Here is an 11,519-nt window from a genome sequence, read left to right on the forward strand (position 1 = left end):
ATTTTTTATTTTTTCAGTATTGGTAAGTTTCAAGGGGGAGGATCAAACTTTTAAAAATATTTTTATCTTGCCATCTTTAAAAGCCTCTATAAACTATCTTTAAGAATTTTAACATCATTATTTAACCTCTACTTCTATAATAGTCAGAATTGAAAGTAAAATATTCTATATTGAATTCTCTCTATTTAATATAATGAGTTTTGTAAATTTCACCTCAGTATCCCAAGTTCCCAAGTAACCCAAAGCTTTTTTTTTTTTTTTTTTTTTAACAGATACGGGGTTTCACCATGTTGCCTCAGCTGGTCTCAAACTCTTAGGCTCAAGCAATCTACCTGCCTCCGCCTCCCAAAATGCTGGGATTACAGGAGCGAGCCACCATGCCTGACCAAATTTAATTAACTTTTTTCCTTTTCCAACTTTTCAGTCTTTGCTAATATAACATGGAATCTAGATCCAAAGTGTCATTACATTACTATTATATATATTTCCTTATTCAATGTTTATATGATCGTTGTATTTAGTTTATAAGCAAGTTTACAGCCATTTTCAGCTCCCTTTTTACCAAGTTTCAATGCTTGTGGTTCTTCATTTCAAACCTTAATTTTCACTCTCTCTTAATTTTGTTTCATATTTCACTTTTTGGAGAAATATTTAAGGCATTTTAAAAATCATATAAAGGTTTTCTCATAGCCTTTGCATATTTGAGAATGTCTTTCTGTTGACCTTTACCTGTCATGACTATATATAGATGAAAATACAATTCTGTGGTTAAAACTTTTCCAGCCTCAGATCAGCCAGTATTGGCTTTTGGATGTGTTGACAAATGATCCCCAAATTTCAGTCATTACAACTTCAAAACTTTATTTTCAGTCACGCTACTATTTCCTTGCAGGTTGGCTGCAGCTCTGTACCACATCACCTTCATACCAGCACCCAAGCTGATGGAGCATCTAGAATACTGCTGGTTGTCTGGCATAGGGCAAAAAAAAAGCATGGCAAACAATATTCTGGCTCTTAAGTATCTGCTGGAAAGTAATGCAGTCGTTTATATTTGTATTTAGTAAGTTGCATAGTTCAGCTATGTCAATAGGCAGGAAAGTACAACTATCTCTTACGAATGGGCAGCAAATATTTGTAAACAATAATGCAATTTATTATACCTGCATGTGTTACAGACATTGCTCTTTATGCTGGTATTTCCATTCATAAGAAAGAAGGTTAAATGAAGATTATTATATCTGAGATAGAGGAAATAGGAATAAGAATCAGTTTAGGGAAGATGATAATTGTAGTTGTAGAGAACTGAGTATAAAGTATCTAGTAGGCAACTGGATATGAGACTGAAAGTGTTGGGAAAGGTCTGGGTTGGAGATATTAATTTATGTAGTCAGTGTAAAGAACTGAATTCATTAGAATTACTGAAAGGATTGATAGAATGAAGCTGTCACCTTAGAGCACTATCTGCAAGGGGCAGGTAGAGAATTTGAGAGGAACCAGGAAGAAGGGACCAGACAGTATCAGGGAAAAGAAGAATCATAATTGCCAAAATAAGGACAGAGAACTTCTAGTATAAGATGGAAGATACTACTTTATGTTGAATTAGGAGAACATTGATGACTTTGGTAAGAGCAGTTTCAACAGAGTAGTAAAGTTGGAAGCCAGTAACAGGTAACTAAAGAATGAGTATTAGAGATTTAAGTGGAGAAATAAAGTATAAATGGAACACTCTTTTAAAAACTTCAGAGAGAAAAAAAATGGAGATTGGGAGATTTTTTTCCCCCATCTGAACAATGAAGAGACTTGGAAATATTTAAAGGACCAAGGATTGTGTTTTGGTGTGTGGGTATGTGTGTGTCTGTGTGTACATACATATTCATTCTTATTTTGTAAATAGGCAGAGGGATATACAAGATAAAATCACTTGGAATTTTTTTTTTTTACTCTGTCACCCAGGCTGGAGTGCAGTGGTGCAATCTTCACTCACTGCAACCTCCACCTCCCAGGTTCAAGGGGGTCTCTTGCCTCAGCCACCTGAGTAGCTGGGATTACAGGAGCCACCACACCCAGGTAATTTTTGTATTTTTAGTAGAGACAGGGTTTCATGATGTTTGTCAGGTTGGTCTCGAACTCCTGACCTTGTGATCCACCCGCCTTGGCCTCCCAAAGTGCTGGGATTACAGGCGTGAGCCACTGCACCCGGCATCACTTGGAACTTAAAACCAAAATTAATCAACATAGCTATATTTAAATTGTGTAAAATCTATGCAATTATAGTTAGTATTTAATGTCATGGTATGTGCATTAGTCTGGGTTCTCCAGAGAAATAGAACATTAGATAGATGATAGATAGATAGATAGATAGATAGATAGATAGATAGATAGATAGATAATTGATGATAGATAGATGATTGATAATAGGTAGATACATGATAGACATGTAGATAATACATAGATAGATACATAGATACATAGATTTATCATAATGAATTAGCTTAGCTGGTTATGGAAGCTTAGAAATCCTAAGATCTGCAGTTGGCAAGCAGGAGACCCAGGGGAGCTGATGCTATAGTTCCAGTCTGAGTCCAAGTATGAAAGCAGGAGAAGACCGACTTTCCAAGTCAAAGACAGTCAAGCAGAGAGTAAATTCTCCCTTACTCCACTTTTTTTGCTCCATTTGGGCCTTGGGCAGATTGGATGAGGTCCACTCACATAGGCGAGGGCAATCTGCTTTACTCGGTCTACTGATTCAAATGTCAATCGCATCCAGAAACATCCTCACAGACACAGCCAGAATAATGTTTAACCAAGTATTTGGGTACTTCATGGCCCCGGTAAGTTGCCACATAAAATTAACCATCATAGTATGTCATTAAATTAAACTTGGATTTATTTTTTTTTAAATGAGGCTGGGAGTGGTGGCCTATGCCTGTAATCTCAGCGCTTTTCGAGGTCCAGGCAGGAGGATCACTTAAGCCCAGGAGTTAGGGACTAACCTGGATAACATGGCGAAACCTTGTCTCTACTTAAAAAAAAGATTTTTTAAGGAAAATAAATGATATTATATACATAACATAATTGATTTTATAGAGTCTCACTATGAATTCAGAATGATTTAATTTCTTGATAAGTCAAGTAAATATAACTCTATTTGTTCGTGACTGGTTCTATCTATAAACCTAAGCTATTGAGGAACATTTTTAAATTAACTTTAAATTTTTAAATAAAGTAGGTTGTGTGTTTGGTTATTTTGTTTGTTATTGTGTCCCTCTACCCCATCCCATCATCTGGAAGTTTCAAAAGCACAACTACAAAAAAGGAACTTGATTTTTAAAGATTATATAATGGTGGCAGAAATGTCAAGTGATAAGGAAGAGCAAAAGAGGAAACACAAAATATTGCAGTGATAGAGAAAATGTCAAAAAAAACCAGGTCAATGTTTGACTTCATTCACAGTTGCTCCTCAAATACGACATTGCCTTGAGGATAGAGTGCCCTCATATTAGCACACATTCTGATTAGGATAGCAGGGCCCAATAGCCAGTGTTAAAGAAAACAAATATGTTTTCCAGTCTTGCCATAACACATATGAAATAAACAGGAAAAAAATTATAAATTAAATATGTTTGGAATCATTAATAATTCAGCATATTTTATTCATTCCTTAAATGTGTGTACTTCATTAAGTTATGATAGGTGTCAATTGCTTGATTCAAAACTTCTTTGCTCTGATATTGAAGAATTTTGTAATGTTAAATGATCTTACCAAAACTGGACCAATAAAGAGCCAAAACACAGTTATTGTCCTCATTGAATTTACAGGCATAAACCACATAATAACACAAAAAACTGGGCCAGGCGCGTGCTCAAGCCTTGTAATCCCGGCACTCTGGTGTCGAGGCCGAGATGGGCGGATCATGAGGTCAGAGATCGAGACCTATCCTGGCTAAACATCAGTAAAACAAACCTGTCTCTACTAAAAAAAAATACACAAACAAAAAAAAAACAAAAAAAAAACTAGCCGGGAGAGGTGGCGGGCGCCTGTAGTCCCAGCTACTCAGGAGGCTGAGTCAAGAGAATGGCGTGAACCCGGGAGGCAGAGCTTGCAGTGAGCTGAGATCCGGCCACTGCACTCCAGCCTGGGCGACAGAGCGAGACTCCGTCTCAAAAAAAAAAAAAAAAAAAAAAAAAACATTAAAAACTATAAAATTGCATCCGTGATTAGTGCTATGAAGCAAGATTGAGTGGTTCTATGAAAAATTTAATGGTGGGATTTGTGACTTAGATAATTCAGTGAAGACATCGTTAAAGTAGATGAATAATAGAGACCGGAAATAGACTGTGCAAAGGCCCTGTGGCAGAAGGAGCATGTCAAGAAGGGACTGAACAGGCCAGGATAATAGCAGTAGAGAAAGTGCATTAAATCATGGCTCATGTTGACATTAGAGAGGTGGGTGGTTGGCCAACTATGCCAGGTCCCAAGAACCATTGAAAATTTGTAAATGGAAACAATGGATTGGAAGAGATTCAAGTGAATGTGGGTAGACTAGATAAAAGGATATCTCAGTTGAAAATATGAGAGCAGGGTAGTACCAGAGAAAATGGGAAGAGGTATTCATATCTGAGAGTTATTTGGAAGTAAAATTGGCAATACTTGGTAATGGATTTGATGCAGGGAATGGGAGAAATTGAAATGTTATACACCTTTTGAGGTTTCTGAGTAAAGCAATACAACAAAAACTCCACTCAGACAAAAAGCTCAAAATATAGGTTTGAATAAGTCCGAGGATTATTTATAGTAATTGAGGACAGGAGTAAATACTTATTATACTGTAGTTTATATGTGTTGATAATAATTTGTGTGCCCCACTAGAGTAGAAGGAGGTACTCCTGTACCATCTTGTTATAGTTCTTGAGACACTATCATTCCTGGTTGATATCTATCTCTTTCTCTGGACTGTGAGCTCCATAAAGATAGACAGTAGGTTTTTATTATATCTCTTGCAGGCAATCTAGTTTCTGGCATAGTAACCACTCAAATATTTGCAGAGTGAAGTAATTAGGGCATGACTTAAACTTTAAATTTTTTTATTTTCCAAATTAATTTTACTATAGTTATACAATTTAAATGTCCCCCCCCCCCCTTTTTTTTTTGAGACAGAGTCTCACTCTGTAGCCCAGCTGGAGTGCAATGATGCAATCTCGGCTTGGCTCACTGCAACCTCCGCCTTCCAGGTTCAAGTGATTGTCCTGCCTCAGCCTCAGCTGGAATTACAGGTGCCTGTCGCCACATCCAGCTAATTTTTGTATTTTTCATAGAGACAGGTTTTCACCATGTTGGCCAGGGTGGTCTCAAACTCCTGACCTCAAGTGAGCTGCATGCCTTGGCCTCTGAAAGTGCTGGAATTACAGGTGTGAGCCACTGCACCCATCCTTAAATAAGTTTTAATGTAAAATTTTTCTAGATTCAAAATTTCCAGATAATAACTTTATTTCCTCATTTATATTTAAACTCTATTATTGCTGCATTACTGATTATGGTCAGATCTGACTGTTCGAATAATGATAACCACCATCACCACATGCTAGTTGTGATGATTAATTTTAGGTATCAACCTGACTGGATTGATGAATATACAGATAAGTGGTAAAGCATTATTTTGGGGTGTGTCTGTGAGGGTGTTTCTAGAGGCGATTGGAGTGTGAGTCTGTGTGGACTAAGTGGGAAAGATTCACCCTCAATGTGGGTGGGCACCATCCAATCAGCTAGAGGCCGAGACAGAACAAAACAGAGGAAAAGTGAATTGGTCTCTCTGTCCTAAAGTTGGGATATACTCTTCTGCCCTTGGACATGAGAATGCCAGGCTCTCCAGCCTTTGGATATCAGGACTCACACCAGCTCCCCTCTGAGTTCTCAAGCCTACATACTTGGAATGAGCCACGCTACTGGCACCTCAGGGTCTCTAGCTTGCAGACGGCCTGTTCTGGGACTTCTCAGCCTTCAAAATTGCATGAGCCAATTCCCCTAATAAATCTCCTCTCCTGTATTATCTATATTCTATTGGTTTGGTCTCTCTGGAGAACCCTAACTAATACGGTAGCATAGGGTATAGTCCTAGGTGTCCATCTAGGAGACTAAGTAATTTTGTATCACCCAGCATAGTGTTTTTTAGCATACTTTAATAGTTATGGAATAAATTAACAGAGACCTCTCGCTAGTTACAGATGGTAACAGACCCACTAATTTTTCATTCTAGTCAGCAGATGGCAGTGTTTTACTTTATTTAGTTAACTGAGGTTTGTTTCCTGAGTCTTGCAACACAATTTTAACTTAATCCATGAAATAACACAGTATTTTTGAGTTAACTTTATACTTTTGGAACCATAAATAAATGTTATAGAATAGGGGTTGTTTTAGGTTTTAAAAAATCGCACATTTTTTAGTCAACTTGAGCTCTCTTAAACTCTTTAAATTTGCTTTTTACTTTAATTGCAAACAATTGTTCTCATTTTTGTAAACAGGAAAACCCTGTTTATTTACTTTATTCCTTAGCTTTATTTCTAAGAAAGGTCAACGCTGAACATTAATTCTGGAAATTAAGTTTAAATTATATTTAACTGAAGATGGCACAGTTAAAAGTTTCTTTGGTTGAGTTTGTCTCCTCTGAGCCCTGTCAATTCTGAAGTTACGGGACTTGAGACTGAGTCAGGAGACCTGGATTTCATTCAAATTGCTACAAAGTTTGCACTAGATGAGCTACACTGAGCCACTTGAATAATTTTTCACTACGATTTTTAATGAGTGAAATAAGCTCAATGTGTATACTACTATACAGTTGACCCTTGAACAACGCCAGGTTTAGGAGTGCTGATGCCCTCCCTGGCCTCTGCGCAGTTGAAAATCTGTGTGTAGTATCTGAATCCCCGAAAACTTAACTACTCATAGTCCACTGTTGACCAGAAGCCTTACTGATAATGTAGTTGATTCACATATATTTTGTATATGTATTATATACTTACCTTTACAATAAAGCCAGAGAAAAGAAAATGCTATTAAGAAAATCATAAAGAAGAGAAAACATATTCAGGATTCATTAAGTGGAGAAGCATTATCATAAAGGTTTTCATCCTCATCATCTTCAGATTAAATAAGCTGAGAAGGGGAGGAAGAGAAAGAGTTTTCTTGATGTCTTGGTGGTGGCCGAGGTGGCAGAAAATCTACATAGAAGTGGATTTGCATAGTTCAAACCTGTGTTCTTCAAGGGTCAAGTGTATTTATCCTGTAAAAACATTGTAAGTTTACTGGTTCTAAAAGTCTGAACTCTCCACAGAGAAACATACAGGAACTGAAGATGAAGACGACCTTTAACTTTAAGTAGAAATAGAATTTATTAATAATTAAAGCCTTCAACCCCCGTCTCTATTATGGTGCTGATAATTATGATGAACAACTGCAAAACATGACACTATTCTCTTTCCTCCTGTGAGCCTGTAACTCTTTAAAGTTTAAAGAAGCTTTGTTACATATTACTTACTTAAGTATAAAGAGAAACAATACATCGAGCTACACACATGCCCCTTCCCAAAACAAAACAAACTCTCCAGTACCTCTTTTGAATGTATTTATAAGAAAAACAATAGAAAAAGTCTCTAATTAGAACTTTCTAAAAGCATTTCTCCCCAGTTAGAGTGCAGTAATGACTATGAATGGCCGTCTCAGGGACAGCTCATCAGTCAATTATAAGCAGTTCTGTAAATTGAGGAGTGAAGAATGATACTAAATTTCAATCAGTGCAGATAAATATGGCATGTCATTATTCACTTGATATTTTAGACAGTCTACCTAAAAAGGAAGATGCAGAACAGAGATATTGTCTTTTCTAAAGAATGGAGATTATGAGAGCATTTACCTAAGACTATATTCTTGTCTGGAATATGGTTTTCATAGACACTCAATTCCCATAATCCCCAGAGACGTTCATTGGCTTGCCCAGTTTGTTTCCATCTGGTCCTTTCAAACCAGGAAAAACAATATAGTAATTCTATTGTTGCATCTAGTAGCCTGGGAAAATGGAAATATATATTTAATATAATTCTTACATAATATAGTGGCTCAGTAATTTTTAAATATGTCAATTAACACTTCCATTCCTTTTGATTTTGTGTCACAGCATCATTTAGCAGTCTATGTTCTGGAATAAATATCTCAAAATTCTAATTACATATGCTCATCTCTGGGATAATGCTACCTGACCAAGTTTAAATTATTTCTTGTATATCTTAAAAGCAAACATGTTAACAAAAAGTTAACATAAATACTTGTTTAAACAGCAAACTGTTAATATGTATTAACAATTTTCCAAAATTGCTCTTTTCTATTATTTTTTCTTCCTCTTACTTTCAGATATTTTTCATGAACCCTTTATCTCCATTTGCCTTCATTTAAAATTACGCTTCACTCATTCATGTTCACAAGAATTTTCAATCATGTTAAAAGCAAATATGAGTTCTGTTTGCTTATTGTCACAGATAGCCTCTTGGTTATTATTCTCCACAATCACCTTATTCATGAATTGTAAGTTGGAGATCAGCCTCCCAGTGCAGAACTGTTTAGAAATAGCCCTTCATGCTTGCTCCTCTATTCCCAGAGGAGTCTGCTGCACATGCCTAGATCTCCTTCCATCTGGCTTCTGCACAAAGGGTTTATCCCACTTTAACACAATTCTTTGTATTATAGAGGACCTTGACTTTATCTGAGAGTGAATACATATGAAACAATAATCATGTTGCAGGAAAAACTGATTTGACTATTTTTTTTTCATACTCGAATCCTAAGATGACAGTGAAACTACACTTAGCCGGCAACAAAGACCAAAGCTAAGGCTGTAATGATGACAGAGCTGTAAAAAAGTAAATGTGAAGGGTCTGATTTTTCCATTATTACAGTACTTATTTATGTGGCTTCAGTAAAAAAGAAAAAAAAAAAAACTTGGTACATTTATTTTATGTCTACCACTGAAAACCTGAGTTTGTAAGACATTAATATGAAAATGGCTGCATTTGCATACTGATAGATTTGTGAACTTTATTGCAATGTATTTTTTAACAGAAAAATATAATTACAGTATTTTAAAATGTAACTCTTTCCTCCCTCAGTGTAAATCAAATCACAATGACAAGAGTCCTGAAACCTCTAATTGAAAATCTTCCTTTAAAAATGCATGATGATCTTAATGTTTAAAAGAAGTCAGCCTATTTTCTCAGTGTATATTCATGTTTTCTAACGTTCTTTTTTCTCCAATTATGATACACACAGTTTTATAAGCGAATAGTTAAGAGTCAAGAATTTTGTGGTATTTTGCCTAGAAATAGACCGGAAGAACACAAAATCTAAATAAAGAATAAACACCAAAAGGCCAAAAGGAAAGAAAGAACAACAAAAAAAAGCACATGCACAAGCACCCCCCATATAGGTGCTTTGTTTTAATACTTTATTTCAAAATGTATTGTACAATGCTGTCTCAAATACTTAATTTGGGTTTCAAAGAGTTGTAGATGTTGGTATAGGTTGTTGATTTCAAATGGAAAAATTATTGGCGCTGAAAGATGGCAACTGAAATCTTGAACCTAACTGGGTTAATTAAGGTTACTTCGTGAGGATTAAATAAAAATATCAGAATTCTGCTCTGCCCCCCACCAAAGGATATGGCATTTTACTAAAATATATTTTAGGTTTGTTTTGGCATATTCTTTTCAAAGAGATTTGAAACTCTTAAATTTTTATAATTACAGTATCTTATATTTGAACTTTCAAAACATTACTCATTTTGAAGTAGAATCTAAAACTACATTTAAAAACATTTCTGACCACATTTGGTCTGTTTAAGGGACTAACCTTTGAACACACTAGTCTTATTTTGAAAGGGCAAGGTGCTTTTTTTTTTTTAATAGCCAGTGCCCAAGAGAAGCAAAAACTGTGACTCCCCTCCCCCCCACGCCACAAAGTGCTCACATATGTCATCTGTGTTTGTTAGCAATGTTACCTCCAAGTTTGTTACCTTGGAGTAATTGACGAGTAAATCATTACAAATGGGTCCAACTCTAAAGGCAAAATTGTCAAAAAGAAGAAAACAGCAAATCCACTTGCCTTATGTTTATTAGAGGAAATCCTGAAACTTCTGTAGATTGCAGTGTTAGGAAAAACAAGTTTGTCATTAGAGCGATGCTATGACCACTTCCCCACTCTAACTGTTGTTTAAGGGAGTCCACTCCTAACTGCTGACTCAGTTTGTCTTCGCTGCCAGAACCAAAACGTGATCCAAATTGTCTACTGGGTTGAGTAGGAACAAACGGGCAAACTGATGATCGCTTGGCAGTTCTAGGTTTACCAAAGGATACTTATTTAGTCTAAACACTGTTTGTTGGGACTGCAAAGGTATAAACAATGCCCCTCCCAGGAAGGAAAAGGAAAACCTAAAATCTTAAGCAATGGACTCAAGGTCACTGACGGAAGGCACCATTTGAGACCGAACTCCTCAACTCCAGTTCCATAATGGACCGGAGCCACACAGGAGAGCGTGCAGGAGTTCCGAAGCTGCGTAGTAAAACAGCTGGCGTGGGCAGTTCTTTTATACTCTGGCTAGAGTAAAATTAACGCAGCTTTGCGTTTCCCCATCGCCGCTGTCAGCATCCAGCTAAAGGGTGTAGGGTTAAGGAAAGCGGAACCCAGTTGTCCTTTCTCAGCTGAGTCCTTTGAGAAACTGGGACTGAGAAGGGTGAGCGTCGCGGAGAGGGGCAGGGGTGGGAGAGGGGAGAGGGGAGAGGGGAGCGGGGCGGGGAAGAGGCGTGTCTGGGGTTGAAGTCCAGCTGGGAGCATCCAGCGGCGCTGCCGGCAGACGGGGGCGAAGGCAGTCGCTGACAGTGAGGGGAGAGGGGGAAGCCGAGGGAAGGGAAGGAAGTAAGGAAAGAGGAAGGAAAGGCAGGAGGGGGCAGAAGCTGAGCGGCTGCAATTTCTGCGGCCCGCTCAGTAGGAGGAGCAGGAGGAAAAAGAGGAGGATCCAGAGTCAGTCAGTCAGGCAGCCAGCGGGAGGTGGAGAAAGCAGGAGGAGGAGGAGGAGGAGGAGGATTAAAGATGGCCACCAACAGCTGCGGGAAACGGCAACAACCCCTCACTTTCCGGGATGGTCCCTGCGGGTCGGCCCGGCCTTGATGGAGAGACGAAACCCGAGGAGCGCCGAGGCTGAGGCGGCGGCGGCAGGGACCCAGCGAGGACGAGGACGCGGCGGAGCAGGGACGGGGGCAGGAGAAGGGAAAGGCGGCAGCGTCGCTGCCCCTGCCGCCTAGCACCGCTGCCTGGCCCGGCGGACCGGTTCCCATACCTCGTGGCCGCAGAATCGAGCACGGGCCCCGGCCCTCGGCCCGCGCCGCGGGGCTCCTGGGCCCCGCCGCGGACGTCGCCCCGGTCGCCCATTCCCCGTAGCCCGGGCGTCCCCGGCGGGGAGCCGCGGCCCGCCGCGGTCCCG

General features: G+C 38.7%; 1 protein-coding gene across 1 annotated transcript; it reads right to left on the minus strand.

Moving 5' to 3' along the window:
• Positions 1-10,847: 10,847 nt before the first annotated feature.
• Positions 10,848-11,499, minus strand: LOC108515058 (uncharacterized). Its single transcript, XM_017851640.1, has one exon. The coding sequence runs from the start codon at positions 11,371-11,373 to the stop codon at positions 11,065-11,067; it is 309 nt and encodes a 102-aa protein (XP_017707129.1). The 5' UTR covers positions 11,374-11,499; the 3' UTR covers positions 10,848-11,064.
• Positions 11,500-11,519: the final 20 nt, after the last annotated feature.

This window comes from Rhinopithecus bieti, unplaced genomic scaffold (genome assembly GCF_001698545.2).
Source record: "Rhinopithecus bieti isolate Rb0 unplaced genomic scaffold, ASM169854v2 scaffold_33935, whole genome shotgun sequence".
In the NCBI taxonomy this organism is placed as follows: Eukaryota; Metazoa; Chordata; class Mammalia; order Primates; family Cercopithecidae; genus Rhinopithecus; species Rhinopithecus bieti.

Excerpts from the sequence above, each read along its gene's own strand:
- LOC108515058 (XM_017851640.1), bottom strand. The coding sequence starts at position 11,373 with ATGGGAACCGGTCCGCCGGGCCAGGCAGCGGTGCTAGGCGGCAGGGGC.